Source organism: Rhipicephalus sanguineus, chromosome 5 (assembly GCF_013339695.2).
Source record: "Rhipicephalus sanguineus isolate Rsan-2018 chromosome 5, BIME_Rsan_1.4, whole genome shotgun sequence".
Taxonomy (NCBI): domain Eukaryota; kingdom Metazoa; phylum Arthropoda; class Arachnida; order Ixodida; family Ixodidae; genus Rhipicephalus; species Rhipicephalus sanguineus.
Window position 1 is genome coordinate 204,490,455 of NC_051180.1, and position 21,240 is coordinate 204,511,694.

Here is a 21,240-nt window from a genome sequence, read left to right on the forward strand (position 1 = left end):
AGACACTAATCTGATATGACACCTGTATCGTAGGAGTACACATCGTAGGAGTATCATGTAGCGTTTATTGCTTTCTTGCAAAATTACATATACAGCACAACAACCATAATTGGCGTTGCACTGATATTACGCCTGCGTAGGCTGCTTTTTCAAACCAGTTTACAGACCTGGCGTGGCTCAGTGGTAGAATACCTGATTGCCACGCAGAATGCTTGAGTTCGATTCCTGCTGGGATCCTAATTTTCATTCTTTCCATTCGTTGAGTCAATGCTGCCGATGTTGGTTTTCCTTAACGCTCTAACATTTAAGTTAACACTGTCTGTTCTCGCCGTTGCTGGGTAGATATAAACTGTCAATCACCTGTGGCGCATACTCGTACACCGCAGCCCGTGGTAAACGGGTATGTGCCACACGTGTCTAGTGGAAAGGGTTTGACGATGTGCGCGACAATTTTTTAACGTTATGCATATCATGACCCGGCAATCATATTCGTCAAATCCTCTTACCTTCCTATGCAAATTTTGGTCTACACCAAGTTAAGGAGGCGATCATGAGAGCACCCAGATGTAGGCGGCTAGATAGATAGATAGATAGATAGATAGATAGATAGATAGATAGATAGATAGATAGATAGATAGATAGATAGATAGATAGATAGATAGATAGATAGATAGATAGATAGATAGATAGATAGATAGATAGATAGATAGATAGATAGATAGATACGTAGATAGAAACGCTCAAAGTGCCAGAGGTTCGCTAAGAAATGCTTCGCATTTAAAACTTTTCATTTGTCATCGTCAAATATAGCTTTCATTTGTGCATTTCCCGTGTATACTAGTTCTTGCAGCACCTGACCTCTGGGTAACGTTCTCTAGAGGTTAATAAACAAAATCTATAGGCTGTAAAATTGTAAAGCTTCTGTAACATTTATTAGAGGTCATATTACAAAATCTTTTTTTTTTGTAGAAACAGCATACCATAGAAGTTGATAAATTTGGGTGCGAAAAATTTGCTTCTCTGGGACGTCTCGCACATGTCATTCATGGATTTAGACAATTGGATCTTATTCGTACATCGCACAGATATTTGTGGTTTACTGGGTAGCCCCTTTCCTGAAGACGACAGGCATAATGACCCAGGTTCGGCCCATTGACGGCGGTGTCGCGCCACCGTCAATGGGCGAGCGCGTCTTATTCGAGTTGACAGTTTCGAGCACGGTTTTTGATGAGGACGCTAGTGTTCCGGTGCACAAGGCGGACTTTGGTTCGTGCCATAACGTGGTTGCCTCGAGATTTATGAAGGTTCTTGAGCTTTTTCGTGTGCTCTTTCGTGTGATCGCGTGTGTGGGCGAGCTTTCTTTGCGTTTGCTGCGCTTGTGCAGGGCTTTTCGGCGGGCGCGTGCCAGCCAGCCTTTTTTGCGGTGTGATGCAACGAAACTGCATGTTGTGTGTGCTCCGCGACTCAAATGCCAGAAAAGACGCGACTGTGAAATGACACGAGTCGCCCTGCGCGCTACAGGGTTAAGACGCGTCGCTGAACAATATCTCTCGCCACGGTCCAAGGTCTGTCGGGAAAATGAAGCAAGATAGAGTCAAGCGGCAGGTTTCTTATACGTGCGTTGTCGCGTAAACACATCTGAAGGAAGGTGTTCCGTTTATGAATAAATCTTTCCTCGTTTTTAATGAAACTGCAATAAATATTAAAGTGCTGGTCGAATTATTTCACCCTTGATTCGCCGGCACGTGCACTTATAAAGTATCAACTTCGCGTATATTTATATTTTGTTTGCAAGTCATGACTTAAAGAAGGTACATCCGGACATGTCGCCAGATCTTTTCCTATGTGGAGGGGGGAGCGAGCGGTAGCAATGTGGTTTTCATGCCAAGCGCGGGTGTGAGGGTAGCGTTTGGGAGAAACACCCTTATCAGGAACACTCTCAGGAGATAGAGGAAAAGTTGCGTTTCGCAGGAAACGGCGCCCAGAAATTTCGGTCGCCCTCCTCACCCGCTGCTTCGTTTAGCAGAGAAACGTAAGTTTACCGACGACAATTCGCAATAATCAGGAGTTCTCTTCATTTAGAGTGAGTTTTCCTGCATTTTTCAATCAGCGGACGTATGTGTTTCAGTGAGCAAAATAAACGTAGCGATAGAATGTGTCGCGCAGAAACTTTCGACGGAAGTGCATTACCTGCTCACGCATCCCGCGCTAGAATCACGCGGGAAGCCGCCCCGGAGACTACTGACGCCCACTCTACAAACTATTTCCACAGCCGTGCCAGCTGTCCACGTCCCTGGCATAATCGTGATTTATACTGATGACCAAAAGATTCCTCCTGCAATGTGCAACTAAAAAATTCATTATTTATGGCCTGATTAGAGTCAGATTCGGGCGTACCAACGCACTGTGGAAGCCCTTCTATATCACTAGCTGTGCCCGAGCAGGAGCGCCATAGCGAACGCATGGAGAACTAGGTGCGAGACTCCGTTTCGGTCACGCAGGTACAGGTAAGCAACATGGCCACGCAGGTACAGGTAAGCACATGGCGTGGGGTTCGTCAGATTCATCAATTCGCTGTTGTGATTCTTTATGATTGTGACAGGTTCGTTTAATAAAGCAACTAGAATGAGTTGTGCAATACTATTCTCGAATAAGAGACGGAGGTGAACGTTTGTTTTTCAACTTGATTTTTCAATAGTAAAAACCATGACGAGCACGTGGAAAATATTGGAAATATCAATTATTTTGTTTAGGAGCCGCTACCCTTTGTAATCCCCATTTATTGTGAGGATAAGTAATGAACCACCAGGCTAAGAAGTCATTTTCAAATCCGCGCAGGGGCCTCCTGGAGAACACGGATCGCCGGGACGTCCTGGAGAACGCGTGAGTTATCTACAAGATTATTCGAAACGCCAATGAGACCCTGATTTTGATCCAGTGCGTTTATAACATTTGTATTAACAAGACTGTTTATTGGCCTAGTTGGTACTTGCTTAATGTCATACTTTAGCCGCGAAAGAGCTTATAAGCAGAAGCAAGTATCAAACTGCGCGTCAGTTGATAGAAGCCTATTACATAAAAAAGAAAGGAGAAAGGTGTATCAGTGATACGTCGGTGACGTTGTACAGATCGGAAAAGAGATTGTTTGATAGCTGCATAGCCTAAGCATCGTCCCGATGCTTAAAACAGAACACGGGGGTGGGGTGGACAATGCATGCCACAATAAAAAAAATCGGGCCATATCCCCGAAGGGAACGCTGATGGGATGCGAAGCAGCAGCGTTGCGCACGGGTGGCGCCACGGGTTGAACGGCGCTAACGCGGGTGCTGCGGTTAGCGCTGGAAGATTCGTTTGAACCGAAACTCGGTGTAGCGTTTACTGGTGTACACGTTTGTTTGAAACGCAGACGCGGGAGGCGAGCGGGCGTTGGAGCCGGCAGCTGCGGCGCTCCGGCGGGTAAGGGAGAGAGTGACGTACGCGCGCACCTGCGAGGGAAGCGTGCGAGGGGTGCGTGACGTCAACGCCCAGCTGCGGCGTGACCTACTTGGCACTGCTCCAGCACCTGCGCCGAGGGAAGCGCGTTGCCTCGCGTTTGTTCGGACGGACGGATAGCGTTACACAGGCTAGTCAAAGAGCTGGGCCCGTATTCTCAAACGATCGCAAAAGGCGATAGCTTCGCGTTTGGTGACGTAGAATTTGATGCGTTCAATAATTAAAAAAACACTGGCCTGTGACGTCATTGTTGCAACTGGCCGTTGGTAATCGAATGTCTCACAACACAGGAGTGAGCGCACCGTACGAGCGCAAAGCAACCCGAGTGCTGCGTTTTCGAGTGTGTGCTGCTGCTTCTACGCAGTGGCCAGGCTTGGCCGGCTTGGCTGTGGCTACTTGAAATATAAGATGTGTTGAAAGTGCTTTCAACTTTTTTTTGTTCGATTATTTATAGCACAGCATATTATTTAAAGAATGAAACTTTGCGTGAAATGGATTTTCGTTGAGAGTTTAACACGGCGTACTCGGAGAGTTCAGCTGTAGCGTGCCGCCGCAGCGACATCGTCTCAAGATCTCAACATGTTGCCGGCTCGCGGTAAGCCACGCGAGCAACGCACGGTTCATGTTCCTGGGACGTTCAAACCGCGAAAAAACACGCGCTGGCAAAGAACGAGTGCTAATAACACCCCAAGGTAATGCTCGATGAATGTTTCAGCGTAAAAAAATGCTGCGTATATCCACCGAGGATTGAATACTAGAAGCTACTGCCTACGTCACTGAAATACTAGACTTCACCACCAACCGACGGTTAACGGTGTCTTCGTTTATTGCAAATATGTCGAGAGCACCGTCGAGCACCATGACGCGAAAGTGACGTCGGCGGAAATACCAGATGGCGCCCTAGCTTTTCCGGTTTGCTCAATAGCCAATCAGCGCGCACCAAAGGCGATACTTTTGCGATTTGTCGCCTTTTGAAAATACGGGCCCTGCTACGCATCTAATAACAAGAATAAAGCAAGAAAGTACAATAAACAATAAGCACAAGCAAGAACGTACAATAATACACCAAAAGTAGAGTCCTCAGACTCACTAACGCGCGTAATATGGCTTGAGGCGCCTGAGATTGACTACTTCAGGTCGCGCACAGCGCCGCTGAGTTCGTAATGCCGTCAGGGACGACATCGTAGTCGAGTGCGCAGAGGCGTCGAAGTACCCTGTACGGTCCGAAGCATCGTCGAAGAAGCTTCTCTTTAAGTTCCGGTCGGCGTATTGGCGTCCCTACCCATACGCGGTCACCGGGTTGGTGTTCCATGTGGCATCGTCGAAGGTTGTAGCGGCGGCTGTGAGTCGTCTGCTGGTTCTTGATCCGTAGGCAGGCGAGCCGTCGTGCTTCTTCGGCGCGCTGTATGTAGGTGGTCACGTTGATTTCTTCCTAGTCGGTAACGGTTGATAACATGGCGTCGAGCGTCGCTGCCGGGCTCCGTCCGTGGACCAACTTTTATGGCGTCATCTTTGTCGTTTCTTGTACGACCCCGTTGTACGCGGTCACGTACGGAAAAATGGCATCCCACGTCTTGTATTCGACGTCGACGTACATGGGCAGCATGTCGGCGATGGTCTTGCTTAGACGCTCGGTGAGGCCGTTAGTCTGTGGGTCGTAGGCGGTGGTCCGGCGGTGGCTTGTCTGGCTGTACCTCACGATCACCTGAGTTAGTTCAGCAGTAAACGCCGTACCTCTTTCGGTGATAAGTACCTCTGGGGCCCCATGACGAAGGACGATGTTCTCAACGAAAACTTGGCTACCTCGGCGGCACTGCTTTGGGCAGAGCCTTTGTTCCGGCGTAGCACGTTAGGTAGTCAGTTGCTACGACGATCCATTTATTTCCGGAAGTCGACGTTGGGAACGGCCCCAGTAGGCCCGTCCCAATTAGCTGGAATGGCCGGCGAGGAGGTTTGATTGGCTGAAGAAAGCCTGCTGGTCTTGTCTGCGGTGTCTTGCATTGCTGACAGTCTCGGCATGTTCTTACGTAGCGAGCGACGTCGGCGGCAAGGCGCGTCCAATAGTACCTTTCCAGTATTCTTGCGAGCGTGCGAGAAAAACCAAGGTGCCCAGCTGTCGGATCGTCGTGTAGGGCCTGGAGGATTTCTGGTCGCAATGCTGAGGGCACCACGAGAAGGTAGTTGGCTCGAAGTGGCGAGAAGTACTTCTTCAGGAGAACGCCATTTCGCAAGAAAAACGACGCAGGTCCTCGCTTGAATACCTTCGGAACAACTGCGGTCCCACCCTCGATGTAATCCACAAGGCATGTAATCCCAGAGCTCTGGGTCCGCTCGCTGTCGTTCGGCGAAGCTTCGGTAATTATGGTTTTCAAGAAACAGTCATCCTCCTGGTCGTCCTGCGGCGGTGGGTCGACGAGGGCGCGAGACAGGCAGTCAGCGTCGGAGTGTTTTCTTCTGGACTTCTAAAGGACGGTTATGGTGAATTCTTGAAGTTTTAGGCTCCACTGTGCCAGCCGACCTGAAGGGATCTTCAAGTTAGCCAGCCAACACAAGGCGTGGTGGTCGCTCACAACTTTGAAAGGTCTGCCGTAGCGATAGGGGCGACACTTTGATGTAGCCAAGATGATGGCAAGGCACTCCTTTTACCTTGTGAAATAGTTGCCTTCCGCTTTGGACAGCGACCGGCTAGCATAGCTGATAACCCTTTCCAGTCCGTCAGTTCTCTGCACAAGGACGGCGCCGAGTGCTACGCTGGTTGCGTCGGTGTGGATATCCATATCGGCGTATTCATCGAAATGCGCGACTATCGGACGCGTCTGCAGGCGTCGTTTCAGTTCTTGAAATGCCTCGACTTGCGCCGTTCCGCACTTGAATTCCACGTCGGTCTTCGTCAGGTGAGTTAGTGGCTCGGCGATCCGTGAAAATTCTTTTACGAAGCGTCTGTAATAGGCGCACAAGCCGAGAAATCGGCGTACGGCCTTCTTGTCGGTGGGCAGTGGGAAGGCTGTGATGGCAGCTGTTTTCCGCGGGTCTTGGCGAACGCCATCCCTGCTAATAACGAGACCCAAAAACAAGAGCTCCTGGTAGGCGAAGCGGCACTTTTCAGGCTTCAAGGTGAGGCCGGAGGTCCTGACTGCTTCAAGTACAGCTTCAAGGCACCGGAGGTGTTCGTCGAAGCTTGAGGGAAACACAACGACGTCGTCCAAGTACACGAGGCACGTCTGCCACTTCAAGCCAGCCTGCACAGTCTCCATAACACGTTAGAATGTCTGAGGCGCCGAACAAAGACAAAAGGGCATCACCTTGAACTCGAACAGGCTGTCTCGCGTTATAAAGGCCGTCTTTTCTCGGTCTCTCTCGTCGACTTCGATTTGCCAGTAGCCGGTCTTGAGGTCCATCGAAGAAAAGTACTTCGCGTTGTGGAGTCGATCCAGGCGGTCGTCTATCCGTGGAAGAGGGTACACGTCCTTCTTCGTGACTTTGTTCAGGCGACGATAATCGGCGCAGAAACGTAGAGTTCCTTCTTCCTCACTAACACTTCGGGAGACGCCCACGGACTCTTGGACGGCTGGATGATGTCGTCGCGTAGCATTTTGTCGACTTGTTTCTTAACGGCCTCCCGTTCTCGCGTCGAAACCCGGTAGGGACTCTGACGGAGCGGTCGAGCATTTTCTTCCGTTATCATACGGTGTTTAGCAAGGGGCGTTTGCCGGACCCGCGATGACGACGAGAAACACTCCTCGTATTTCTTCAGAAGGCATCGGAGATGTTGCTGTTAATGAGCGGGAAGGCTTGGGTTTACGTCGAAGGATGGCTCAGGCATTGCGGTTGTCGTTGTAGCTTCGTAAGCATCTGAAAAGGCAAACGCATCGCTGACAGCCAAAATTTCTTCGATGTAGGCAATCGTCGTGCCCCTGCTCAGGTGTCTGTATTTTTGGCTGAAGTTCGTTAGCATCACGCCTCCTTTTCCTTCATGCAACCGAGCAATGCCTCTTGCTACGCAAATTTCACTGTCTAGCAGCAAACGCTGATCGCTCTCGATGACACCTTCAATGTCTTCAGCCTTTACGGTGCCGACGGGAATTATGACGCTGGATCTAGGCGGAATGGTGACTTGATCCTCGAACACGTTCGGGGCATGTTGACATGGGTTCGTATCCAGCGGTGTCGATTTCTCCGACGATAGAGTTATCGACTTGGTTCTTAGGTCGATGACGGCGCCGTGATGGTTTAAGAAGTCCATGCCAAGTATGGCATCCCTCGACCATTGTTGCAAGATTACGAAGCTCGTAGCATAAGTGCGATTATTGATGGTGACGCTTGCTGTTCAGACTCCAGACGGCGTTATTAGATTGCCTCCAGCGGTCCGGATCTCGGGGCCATCCCAAGCAGTCCTAACGTTCTTCTACCTTGTGGCGAAAGGCCCACTCATGACGGAATAGTCGGCTCCAGTATCGACGAGAGCGGTGACGTTGTGACCGTCGATCAGAGCGTCGAGGTCAATAGTTCGTCGTCTTGCGTTGCGGTTAGGTCGTGGCGCCTGATCACGGCTGCGTCGGTTTGTTCCGCTCCTTCCATGTCGCGTCGTCAGACCTTCGGTGCGCGAGGCTTCGTCGTCAAGAGTCTGTCTGGTTAGTACCGTGTTCTGAAGGTTTCGCCGCCACGTCGTCGTTGTCGGCAACGGAGGATCTTCGGTAGTTCGTCGTACAGCAACCGGACCCCCATCGGTTGCTGCCCTTAATTTTCCGGATATGGGCTCGCGGAAAGATCCCGGTTAGGGCCGCTGTACTGCTGTCGTCGCTGAGGAAACCGGTAGCGTGCAAGCGACGGCGAACGTGAGGTACGTCGAGGTGCCCATTCAGTGGTGACCAAGTAGTCGGCGATGTCGCCCGGCAGCTCACCACGCTGTGGAGGCAGTGCGTTGACGGCGAAGCCACGTAGGCCCATCTGACCGTACTGGCAGTGGCGGTACGTGTGGCCAGCTTCCCTGCAGTGATAGCAGAGCGTTCGGTTGTCAGGGGCACGCCAAACGTCGGTCTTTCGGGGGGCGCAGCATTGTCCTGTCGGCGGGCGGTATGGCGTCGGTAGTGGTTGGGGCGGGGCCTGACGACGGAACTGCTGCGGCGGCACGGCGCCTTGACATGGGCAAGGAGGGGGGGCGTTGCGTCGGGCTGCAGCAGCATAGTTCATGGCTTTCGGCTGAGCCTGCGGTGCTTCGGGAATTACAAGCGATTGACGGACTTCCTCGCGGTCAACGTCGGCGATTGAATCCACTTGATGCTGCGGCGAAGGTAACAGTTTGCGCAGCTTCTGGGTACTGGGCTTGCTGCGCGCCGTCCGTAGTTAAAGCAAAAGAGACGGAGGCTTCAACTCACAACAAACAACAATAATTTATTTAACTCTACGCTGCATACGGCTAGGTCGATCCAGGGACACGAGACCATGAAGCGGCGACCATGACCGGCGGCAGCAGCAGTCGGCCAGCGCGGGTGGCAGCATCCGTCCTTCCTGGCAGCCAAGGCACCTCTCCCCTGGGCATCGCGCAGGCTGGCCCTTTTAAGCCACGCAGCTGGGCCACGCGCACCGCCTCTGCGCAGCACGTGGCGCTATCTCGAGATAGCCGGTGGGCGTGGTTCCCACAAGCTCCTCCCGCACAATCGCTCTGATGGTTTCGCTCAAGTCGTCGGTGGCAATCGAGTGCACTTCGGAATAGGCTGCAGACAGCGGAGAGCGGTTGTATTGTTTCGTCCGCATGTAAAGCGTCCTGTCGATAGTTGTGGCGCCGGTGAAGAATTCGGTGACTGTTTTCGGCGGGTTGTGCACCAATCCTGCAAAGAGGTCTTGTTTCACTCCCCGAATAAGGAAGCGGACCTTTTTTCCTCAGGCATGGCAGCATCGGCCAGGAGGAAAAGTCGCGTTATCTCTTCCGTGTAGATGGTGACGCTCTCATTCGGTAGCTGCGCTCTTGCCTCCAGCAAAGCAGCGACCTTTTCCTTGCGGACGACGCTTGCGAAGGTATTAAGGAACGTCGTCCGAAAGAGGTCCCAGGTTTGAGGGCTCGCGACTCGCTTGTACGTCGCCAGCGAGCTCTCCCGGTCTTCAAACGACGATCCACGGAAAGGCGGTGGCTCCTTTGGCTGTTGCATCACGACGGTTGTAGGCGGCAGGGGGGCTGTCATCGTCTCGGCGGTCGATGTGACGGTCTTGGGCTGCCTGGTGTTCTCGGGAAGGAGCCCGTGCTCTGGGTGTAGTCCCTTCTGCCGGCGGCTAGTACGACGATCCGGGTTGTCTTTAGCGTAGTCTTCTCCGCGGCTTGGGCTTGGGTCGGCGCCCCACGGTGGCGTCCGGATCATGAAGCAGCACCTCCACCAGATATCACGGGTTCGTGACGTCGACGAAGACAACAGCTGCCATAGTCAAGATGAAACTCTTTATTTGGCCGAACATGTGGCCGGGAAATGAAAACTCAAACTACAGAAATACACGCTGTACACTGATAGCGGCGAACTCGGCGTCGACCGTCGAAAAAACTGACAAGCGGTGAAGCGGGTCGGCATTCATACATGTGCCGTCGATTATTGCAGCGTTATCGCTGGTTGTCGCGCAAGTTCTAGAATAAACTCAAGTGTTCGCGTCTTGCACGCAATCTTAACAAAACGATCTACAATAATTGCGAAGCTTCTCGAACAATGAGGCGTGGTTTGCGCTGATCGTTGCTGACGGTGTTTGCGGGCGAAAGCCTAATACAGCAAAAGTGATAATAAGAAACGCACGTGGCAATACATACATACATACATACATACATACATACATACATACATACATACATGCATGCATACATACATACATACATACATACATACATACATACATACATACATACATACATACATACATACATACATACATACATACTTACTCTCACGGAGTCGTGACGTCGACGAAGGCAGCAATCGGCATGTCCGAGATGAAACTCTTTATTTGGCCGAGCTTGTGGCCGGGAAACGGAAAGCAAACTACAACAATTCACACTGTACACTGATAGCGGCGAACTGAGCGTCGGCCGTCAGTAAAACTGACAAGCGGTAAAGCGTATCTGCTTTTATGCGTGTGTCATTGAACATTCCAGCGTTATCGCTGGTGGCAGCGTACTCTATCGAAGGAACTACACCATTCGCATGCTACGGGCAATCCTAATGGAATAAGCTAAAACATTCGTGAAGCTTCTGAAACATCGCGGCGCGGTCTGCGCGGAGAGTTGCAAACAGTCTTTGTGGGTGAAGGCCGAGAACATCAAAACAACACGCGTGGCAATGCCCTTTGAAAAAGCATCGCCCCGATGCTTAAAACAGAACCTGGAATTGAAAACATGCATGCAATACAAAAGAAACAGAATAAAGCAAGCAAAAACTGGAGTCGACAGGTTCTTTAACGTGCATAGCAAGGCTTGAGGCACACCACAAGCACGATCTCGTGGCGTCCCCGGCGCCGCTGAGAGTTCGTCATGCCGTCGGGGATAACCTCCTAGTCGATTTCACCGAGACGTCGAAGTACCCTGTACGGTCCGAAGTATCGTCGAAGAAGCTTCTCGCTAAGTCCGCTTCGGCGTATTGGCGTCCAGACCCAGGCACGGTCGCGAGGCTGGTATTCCACGTGGCGTCGTGGAAGGTTGTAACGATGGCTGTCGGTCTTTTGCTGGCTCTAGATGCGCAGACGGGGCTTGCTCTGGATTAGCAGACGCCGCAAATCTTAATATTTGTGAAGTTGGGAAGCACCCACCATATTATTCGACATTCTGCGGAGAAACGAGGTACCATCTGTAAGGCATTATGTGCACTTTGTTGATGCGACGGTTGAATTATGGCTGAGCCCTTTGTAATGGTTTGGAAGCTTCAATGGACCCACTAGTTACGTAATTCGCATTGTGTGACGCCCGGTCGTCATTTCAACTCCCCACCACGCTTTTTAACGTAGGCTAACGTGAAAAGGAGAGAGAGAGAGAGAGAGAGAGAATTAACTTTTTAAGACCCTGTGGAAATGGATCATGAGAGCCTCATGGGCTTTCTCGGCAACCAATAAAAGGGCACTTCCGAGGAACCCACTACACCATAAGTCATCATAATTTTTGTGAAGTAGGGGAGCAGCCACTATGCAATTTTTCGTCATTCTGCGGAGAGCCGTGGTAACCGCTAAACACCTTTATGGCATTATGTGCACTTTGTTGATGCTGTGGCTGATGACGGTAAACAATTATGGCAAAGCACTTTGTAATGGGTTGGAAGAATTCAGCAACCCATTCGTTGAGCAATTCGCATTGTGTGACGCCTGGTTGTTATTTTACTATTCTACCACGCTACATTACACATTCTTATTTAAAAACTGTAGCGCTATATTAGACGAGGACAAGAAAGGTACATGACAGGACGGGCACTAACTCCAACTATTTTTATTGAAACAACCGCACAGCATTTTACAGCAATAAATACAAGGCACGCATGCGCATTCATGAGGAACAGAGGATGGGGTGGGATTCGTGCACGCTATCACTTTTCGTTTAGCACCTCAAATTCACTAGCACGCAATGATATAGATGTGGTGCTGACGCACATGTCACCTTTCTGTGTGATGAAAAACGCTTCTGATAGTTCGCGTGGCAAAGGTCTCAAATTCACATACGAGCTTCCTAAAGAGAATAGCCTACAATTCTTGGTCCTTTACATCAAGTACGATGAACGATGTGTGTGCTGGAGGAATCGACCGAGAGCTAAGAATGATTTTTTACCGTTTGATTCGGCCCAGTCAAAAACGGTGAAGAGGGCAATTGCGAACCTCTCGCTCGAATCAGCACTAATCAAGACTTGCCCTCACATGATGCAAGCAAGCTTTAAGGGTGAGGTAGCCAGACTGCGAAAACCAGGGTTCTCTGACCACGTCTTAACAGCTGTGACGGAGTCACTGTTGCAGAAATTCAAGGGGAGGTCAAAGAAGCCATGGAGACCAGAACGTAGGGACGACAATCCTGTGGTTATACCCTACATGCATAGGGTCACCCACAACCTAAAAAGGGTTGGCAACAAGTACGGTGTCCCTATCGTCTTCTCGGCTCCACATAAGCTAGCCAAAATGTGCCCCAAGGTCTGCAGCAGCAACCAGGTGATTCCCGGCTGTGGAACGAAACACGCCAAACTGTATGTGCGGTGTGCCACGGGTGCGGTCTACGAGATCCCCCTTTCATGTGGCAAGGTTTGCGTAGGTCAGACTGGGCGCTGCATCAACCAGCGCGTCAAGGAACATGAACGGTCGCTAGGCGATGAGTCAGCGTCGTTCCAGAATCTACCCGCCCATTGCAGCGCTTGCAGAAACTGTGAACCACGGCTTGAGAAAATAAAAATCCTAAGCAGAAGTAAAGATAGATTACCTCGCGAACTATCAGAAGCGTTTTTCATCACACAGAAGGGCGACACACACAAGCGACATTCCTCCAGCACACACATCGTTCATCGTACTTGATGTAAAGGACCAAGAATTGAAGGCTATTCTCTTTAGGAAGCTCGTATGTGAATTTGAGACCTTTGCCACGCGAACTATCAGAAGCGTTTTTCATCACACAGAAAGGTGACATGTGCGTCAGCACCACATCTATATCATTGCGTGCTAGTGAAGTTGAGGTACTAAGCAAAAATTGATAGCGTGCACGAATCCCACCCCATCCTCTGTTCCTCATGAATGCGCATGCGTGCCCTGTCTTTATTGCTGTAAAATGCTGTGCGGTTGTTTCAATAAAAACAGTTGGAGTTAGCGCCCGCCCTGTCATGTACCTTGCTTCTTGTCCTCGTCTAATATAGCGCTACAATTTTTAAATAAGAATTTATCACCAACTAGCCCCGCAACGTGTTTTATTAAGTGTACATTACACATGTGTATGTGGTTCCTTCCCGACATGAAGCCTGTACACGGTCTTTTTCAAAGCAGTTTCAAGCAGCGGAGTGGCTCAGAGCTAGAATACTGGGCTCCCACGCAGACGGCCTAGGTTCGAACCTCGTTCCAGCCTGGGTATTTTTTTTTCATTTCGTTGTTTTCTTATTTCGCGCGATAGTGGTTACGGACACCGGTGGCTCGGCGTCAACTATGGCGCCAAAAAGGGCCCTTGTGATCTCATAACAGCTTTCGCTGTAAAACGACGCCAGTGCTCGCTTAAATAGCTTGGAAACAAAAGCAGTGCTGCCTTCGAGGTACTCCATAGGCCCCTGAGTTCCGGGACGTCTTGTTGACGTTCAGCGAAGTCATCGACACTTATGGCTCCCAAGAAGCAGTCATCATCCTGGTCATCCTGTGACGGTGCGAAGACGGGGGCACGAGACAGGCAGTCGGCGTCGAAGAGTTTTCTTCCAGACTTCTAAACGACAGGTAATGTGGAATTCTTGAAGCCTCAGGCTCCGCCGTGCGAGGTGACCCAAAGGGCCTGTCAAGTTACCTAATCAAGACAAGGCATGGTGGCCGCTTACAACTTTAAATGGCCTGCGTAAAGGTAGGGGCGAAACTTTGATGTAGCTCAGATTATCGCAAGGCACTCCTTTTCTTTTGTGGAATAGTTGGCTTCCGCCTTCGATAGCGACCGGCTAGCACAACTGATGACCCTTTCCAGTTCGTCAGTCCTCTGCACAAGAACGGCGCCGAGTCCCACACTGCTTGCGCGGGTGTGTACTTCCTGTTTCGGTGTATTCGTCGAAATGCGCGAGTAACAGGAGGTGCCTGCAGGCGTCGTTTTCGTTCTTGAAATGCTTCCTCTTGCGACATTTCCTACTTGAACTCGACGTCGGTCCTGGTAAGGTTCGTAAGTGGCTCGGCGATGCGGGCAAAGTTTTTCACGAACCGCCTGTAATAGGCGCACAGGCCTAGAAATCGACCCGCGGTCTTCTTGTCGGCAGTAATGTAGCGATCGCGACTGTCTTCTGCGGGTCAGGGCGTACTCCGGACTTGCTTATCACGTGTCCTAAGAACAAGAGCTCCTCGTACGCAAAGCGACACTTTTCTGGCTTCCGGGTGAGTCCGGAGCTCTTGATTGCTTGAAGTACAGTTTCAAGCCGCCGTAGGTGTTCGTAGAAGTTGGAGGCAAACATAACGACGCCGTCAAAGCCAGTCAGTACTGTATTCATGACACGTTGGAAAGTTGCAGGTGCCGAGCGAAGACCAAAGGGCATGACCTTGAACTCGAACAGGCCGTCTACTGTTATGAAGGCAGTCTTTTCTCGGTCTCTGTCGTCGACTTCGATTTGCCAGTAGCCGGGCTTGAGGTCCATCGACGAAAAGTACTTTGCGCTGTGTAATTGATCCAGGGTGTCGTCCATCCGGGGAAGAGGATGCACGTCCTTCTTCGTGACTTTGTTCAGGCGGCGATAGTCGACGCAAAAACTATGAGTGCCATCCCTCTTCACTAACACCACGGCAAATGCCCACGGACTCTTGGTCGGGTGCATGATGTCGTCGCGTAGCATTTCGTCGACCTGCTTCTTTACGCCATGCGTTCTCGTGTCGAAACTTTATGCGGACTTTGACAGATGGGTCAGACACTTTCTTCTGTTATAATACGTCGTTTAAGCGACTGGAGTCTGTCTGATCCTTGACGACGGTGAGAAGCAGTCCCTGAACTGCAGGATCAGTGCTTTGAGCACTGCTCTTCTATGCTTGTGCTTCGCAATGATCGGATTGACGACGAAATCTAGCTGGGGACCTCGATTCCTCGAAGCAGGCTGGGAAGCATCGAAGACGGCCAAAGCACTGCTGGCGTCCACGAAATAATGTATGTAAGCGACCTTCGTACGAATGTCGAGGTGCCTGTATTCGTGACTGAAGTTCGTCAGCATTATCCTCGCTTTGCCATCCCGCTATCCCTCTTGTGACGCAGATCTGACGGCTCAGAAGCAAGTCCTGGTCGCTCTGGATGACCCCTTCTAACTCCGTGGGTTTTTCGGTGCCGACGGAAATAATGACGCTGGAGAGAGGCGGAAAGGTGACCTGCTCTTCTATGACAGTCAATGTGTGGTGACCAATTTTTCTATCCAGAGCCATGGCATTGTCCGCAGAAAGCGTTATCGATTGGGATCGTAGGTCAATGAGTGCGCCGTGCTGATTTAGGAAATCCATGGCTAGAAGGACGCCCCTTGAACACTGTTGCAGGACCACAAAGCTCGCTGGATAACTCGGGCCCGTAAATTGCGATTCTTGCCGTGCAGATTCCAGTTGGTGTTAGTAGGTGGCCCCCAGCTTTGCCGATTTCGGGTCCTTCCCAAGTGGTCTGTGCTTTTTTTCAGCTTGGCGGCGAACGAGCCACTGGCGATGGAGTAGTCGGCTCCGGTGGCGACCAGAGCGGTGACGTTGTGGCCATCAAAAAGCACGTCAAAATCGGTGGTTCGTCGTCTTGCGTTACGGTTAGGTCGCGGCGTGGCTTGTCCCGCTGCTACTACGTCGCTTCAACAGGTCTTCAGGCCGCAACGTTTCATCGTGAGGGCTCCGCCTGGTTTGCCTCGTGTTCGTAGGGTATCGTCGCAGCATTTTATTCGGCGGCGGAGGATCTTCGGTAGTTCGTCGTACAGTAAGTGCACCTCCATCGGTTGCTGCCCTTAGTTTTCCGGATACGGGCTAAGTGACCGGCCCCGGGTTGGGCCAGTGTATGTTAGGCGTTGGGGAGACATGTAGCTGTCTGGCGACGGCGATCGGGAAGGTCCCATGGGGTTCATTGCACTCCTGCGAGATAGTCAGTTATGGCACGTGGCCGTTCACCTCCTTCTGGACATGGAGGGCTGATGGCAAATTCACGCAGGCCCATCTCGTGGTAGCGGCAGCGCCCGTACGTGTGATTGTCGCCACCGTGGTAGCAGAGTGGACGGTGGTCGGGAGCGCCAGATGTCGGGATGTCGGTCTTTCTCGGAGCGTAGCGCTGAGCGACAGATGGGTGGTATGACGTTGGCGGCTGGCGGCTGGCGACGGAACTGTCGTAATGCAGCGTCCTGGCGCGGGCGATGAGGAGCGTTGTGGCTGACTGCAGTGGCGTAGCTGATCCCCTGTGGATCAGGCTGCACTAGTTGAAGTGCTCCCAGAGATTGCTGTATTTCCTGGAGTATGACGTCAGCAGTCGAGTCTACATGAGGCTGCGAAGACGGCAGCAGTTTTCGCAGCTCCTCTCGCACGTTCGCTCTGATAGTACCTTGCAGATCATCGAATTGCAGCGCTTGAACCTCCCCGTAGGTCGCCGTGGAAATTCGGCGCTTGTACTACCTCGTACGCATTTCAACCGCCTTTTCGATCACTGTGGCCTCCGAGACGAATTCCACGACACTCTTAAGAGGGTTTCGAACAAAGCCGGCAAACAGTTCTTGCTTGACTCCTCGCATTAAGAAGTGGATCTTCTTCTCCTAGGACGTAGCGGGGTCAGCATGGCGAAAAAGGCGGACCATTTGTTTGGTGCACATGCCGTCTGCCGTCGTTCGGCAGCTGTACACTAGGCTCTAGGAGACTTTCGGCTTTTTCCTTCCGGGCGACGCTCGTGAACGTGTCTAGGAAAGCGGCGCGAAAAGGTCCCAGGTTGTGAGCGTGGCCTCTCGGTTCTCGAACCATGATCGAGCGGCGTCTTCCAAGGCGAAGTACATGTGCCGTAGCTTGTCGTGATCAGTCGAGTTGTTGAAAAGAGCGACGTGGTCGTACCCTTCAAGCCAACTTTCCGGGTCTTCGAGCGGTGACCCGCGGAATGTAGGTGGCTCCCTCAGTTGATGTAGTAGCACAGGTGCAGGCGCCATGGGTGCTGTCGCCGTCGCTTATTTGATGGTCATGGTCGGAGTCTTCCTGGTCTTGTCGGGTCTCTGGTGGTAGACCTTGCCTACGGCTAGCTCGCTGGTCGTGGTCGGCTTCGATGTCTTCTCCGCGACGTAGGCTAGGTTCAGGTCTTGTCGGGGGCGTTCGGAACATGGACGAACAGCACCTCCACCAGATGTCATGGGGTCGTGACGTCTACGAAGGCAGCAGTCGGCGTGTCCGTGATGAAAATCTTTATTTGGCCCAACTTGTGGTCGGGAAACGGAAACCAAACCAAAGCAATACAGACTGTACATTGATAGCGGCGAACAGAGCGTCGGCCGTCAATAAAACTGATAAGCGGTAAAGCGTGTCGGCTCTTATACGTGTGCCATCGAACATTCCAGTGTTATCGCTGGTGGCAGCGTAATCTCAAAGGAACTAGACCATTCGTATCCTGCGCGCAGTCCTAATGGAATGAGCTAAAACATTCGTGAAGCTTCTGATACATCGCCGCGCTGTCTGCGTGGAGCGTTGCAAACAGTCGTTGTGGGTGAAGCCCGAATACACCAAAATAACACGCGTGGTAATACATACATACATACATACATACATACATACATACATACATACATACATGACACAGGTTGAAAGCGCAAAAGACGAAGACAGAAAAGAGGCTTGACACACGCATGCGGCACAACCTCATGCCTAATGATATTCGTGCGCTCTTCGGAGGGTTCCTGCCATCGGCGAAGCATGGCAGTCGAATTTGCAAGATTCAACGTTCGGAGTGGCTTTGTCTTGCACGACTACACAGAAAGCTCCTTGTCGCACAACTGAGCACTGCGGGTGTCCCGTCAGAGAGCAGGATGCTTCAGTCGGTCTTTAAGGTACTTGACCAGACCACTGAGTCCCTGTGGCAGCTCCATCTCAAGCAGCTTCGCCGGGATCTTGCTGTCAATTTGGCAGCATCCAAGGGAAAAGTACATGTCCTCGAACAAGTCAAGTTGCCCGACGACGTTCAACATGTGCTCATCTTGGGCCCGAAGTTCGCAGTCGAGACGAGAAGGACAGCCCCGGAGCTCCTGACCTTCATCAGACAGGTGTCTCAGCGTGCTTCTGGTGAGGACTCTCGGTGCGGTGTGTGTCGGACAGCGTGGACGCTTCATACCGGTACAAGTTCCTGTTCCGAAGGTACCTGTTTAGCGTACCCTGTCTTTTTTGAAGGGCAACAATCTTTGCGTTTTACCGGCCGACAAAGAGGGGTGTTTTGCTGTGCTATCAAAAGCTTCACTCGAAGTAAAGGCATTAGAAGCTGTAAAAAGCGCCTTTGTTGCTCGCCGCCGCCTTTCAGTTGCTAAGGAAAAGGCAAAGGCAAAAAAACTGTGCAAAAGGCTCAAATTAGGCAGTGTCCTCAAAGGTATAGACGTGAGGAAGAGCGGTTGCCTCGAAGTGTTTTCTCAGCCTCAAAACACATAAGATTGACGCTCCTTTCAGAGCTATCGTTTCTGAGAATGGTACGTGGCAGAAGTCTATTGCCCTATTTTTGCAAAAATCGCTAAATTTGCTCTCCATTGATGACCGATTCCTTGCCAAGAATTCTGATAGTGTCATAGATTACCTGATGTCGTCTTCGAATGGGAACATTGGTGCATTCTCCATAGATGTAAAGGATCTATTTTATTTTTTACCTCAGTCTTGCTTGCTTTCCTGCGTACAGAATTGTATCGATAGGTTCGGAAGTGTTGCTTTTATGAATGAGACTGGTACGTCATGTGGTGGATTCTTAGAATTGCTCCAGTTTTACCTTTTGTCTACCTTTATTCAGTGGGGAGACCAGCCATACATACAGAAAGAAGGGATATGCATTGGCTCCTGCATAGCGCCTATTTTAAGCGACTTGCTTTTAGCTGAACTGGACAGAAACCTTAATGGTCGCCTTCATGACTTTAGCATCACAAAAACGTTCCGGTATGCGGATGATTTTTAAATTTTCTTTGATTGCAAATATTGTCGCGGGTTATAAAACACAGGGGCTTTATTCAGAAAGGCGTACGGCGTGTCGTACTCCAAGATAGCGCTGAAGGCGTGCAGCAGCCAAGAACGTCTTCTTTTTCAGTCTTTCCCGCTGCGCCTCTCGAGCGCACCGGCTGTCTTCCTTGTCGTCGCCAGCGTATAGTATGGACGCGGCATTACCCTCCCTCCAGAGCGAGCATCGTCTCGATGCTCACGTTAGCAGTCGATGCGCAGTTAGCGAGTGGGCGGTCACATCACTCAGAAAAGTACGGCTTCATGCGTACCACGTGCACTGTCTCAGGCAGATGCTGGCGGCGCTTTGAACAAGAAGAGCCGTCAGCGACGACTTCGTACGTGACGTCGCTAAGGCGGCGCAGAACCTTGTAGGGTCCGAAGTATCGGCGCAGAAGTTTCTCCGAAAGGCCTCGCCGTCGTACAGGGAACCAAACCCAGACTCTTTCCCCGGGCTTAAAGGTGACGAATCGATGGCGGAGATTGTACCGTTGAGCGTCAAGTTCTTGCTGGCTAGTTATTCTGACGCGGGCAAGCTGTCTTGCTTCCTCGGCGCGCTCAGTGAAATCTGCGGCGTCCGTCTCTGAATCATGGTCATGAGGCAGCATAGCATCAAGCATCGTAGTTACGTCTCTGCCGTGAATTAGTGCAAACGGTGTCATTTTCGTTGTTTCCTGGCGTGCCGTGTTATACGCGAATGTGACGTACGGCAAAATCCTGTCCCAATTCTTGTGTTCCACGTCGACGTACATGCAAAGCATGTCGGCGATAGTCTTGTTCAGTCGTTCCGTAAGTCCATTTGTTTGTGGGTGATAAGCTGTCGTCTTCCTATGCGCTGTACCACTGAGCGTAAGCACAGTGCGCAACAGCTCGGCTGTAAACGCGGTACCTTTGTCTGTTATCACGACCGCAGGAGCACCATGTCTCAGCACGATGTTCTCAATGAAGAACCGGGCCGCTTCAGCTGCAGTGCCGCTCGGAATCGCCTTGGTCTCGGCGTATCGGGTGAGGTAGTCCGTCGCCACTATAACCCATTTGTTGCCGCTGTCCGATGTTGGAAATGGGCCCAAAAGGTCCATGCCAATTTGAGCGAACGGAGTTTCCGGTACTGGAACGGGATGTAATAGCCCAGCGGGTTTGACCGGTGGTACCTTGCGCCGCTGACAGTCAATGCATGTTCGCACGTAATGTTTCACCTCCACTGCTATTCTTGGCCAGTAGTATTTTTCTTTGATACGTGTTAATGTTCTTGTGAAACCGAGGTGGCCCGACGTGGCTTCGTCATGACAGGCTTGCAAAATTTCTTTGCGGAGGATTTCCGGAACTACCAGCAGATAGCTTTTGCCTGTTGATGAGAAATTCTTCTTATAGAGAATTCCGTTACGCAAGCAGAATGCTGATAAATTTCTCGAAAACACTCTCGGCGCATTCGTGGCTCGTCCATTCAAGAAGTCTATTAGTGAGTTGAGCTCCGGATCGTCTTGCTGTTGCCGGGAGATGACAGCCGCATCGACAACTCCTAAAAAACCTGCGCATTCATCATCCTCTGGGCTCGGTGGTTTAATCGGTGATCTTGACAGGCAATCGGCATCTAAGTGCTGCCTTCCCGACTTGTAGACTACGGTCATGTCGTACTCCTGAAGCCGTAAGCTCCAGCGTGCCAAACGTCCAGACGGGTCTTTCATGTTGGTCAACCAACACAGCGAGTGGTGGTCGCTTACCACTTGGAACGCGCGGCCATATAAATACGGGCGAAACTTTGCAACTGCCCAAACGACAGCCAGACACTCCTTCTCAGTTGTTGAGTAGTTGGACTCAGCACGGGACAAGGTTCTGCTAGCGTAGGCAACTACTCTCTCCGCACCATCTTGGCACTGAACAAGAACAGCGCCGAGGCCCACATTGCTGGCGTCTGTATGGATGGCTGTT

The 21,240-nt window shown here is 51.2% G+C and overlaps 1 protein-coding gene across 1 annotated transcript in view; it reads left to right on the forward strand.

Moving 5' to 3' along the window:
- LOC119394579 (collagen alpha-1(II) chain) overlaps positions 1–21,240 on the forward strand; it is a gene marked incomplete in the record, with an annotated part of 1,710,759 nt that overhangs the window by 386,868 nt on the left and 1,302,651 nt on the right. The window contains 1 exon segment of the mRNA XM_049415838.1: positions 2,839–2,883. Within this exon segment, the coding sequence (XP_049271795.1) occupies positions 2,839–2,883 (45 nt within the window).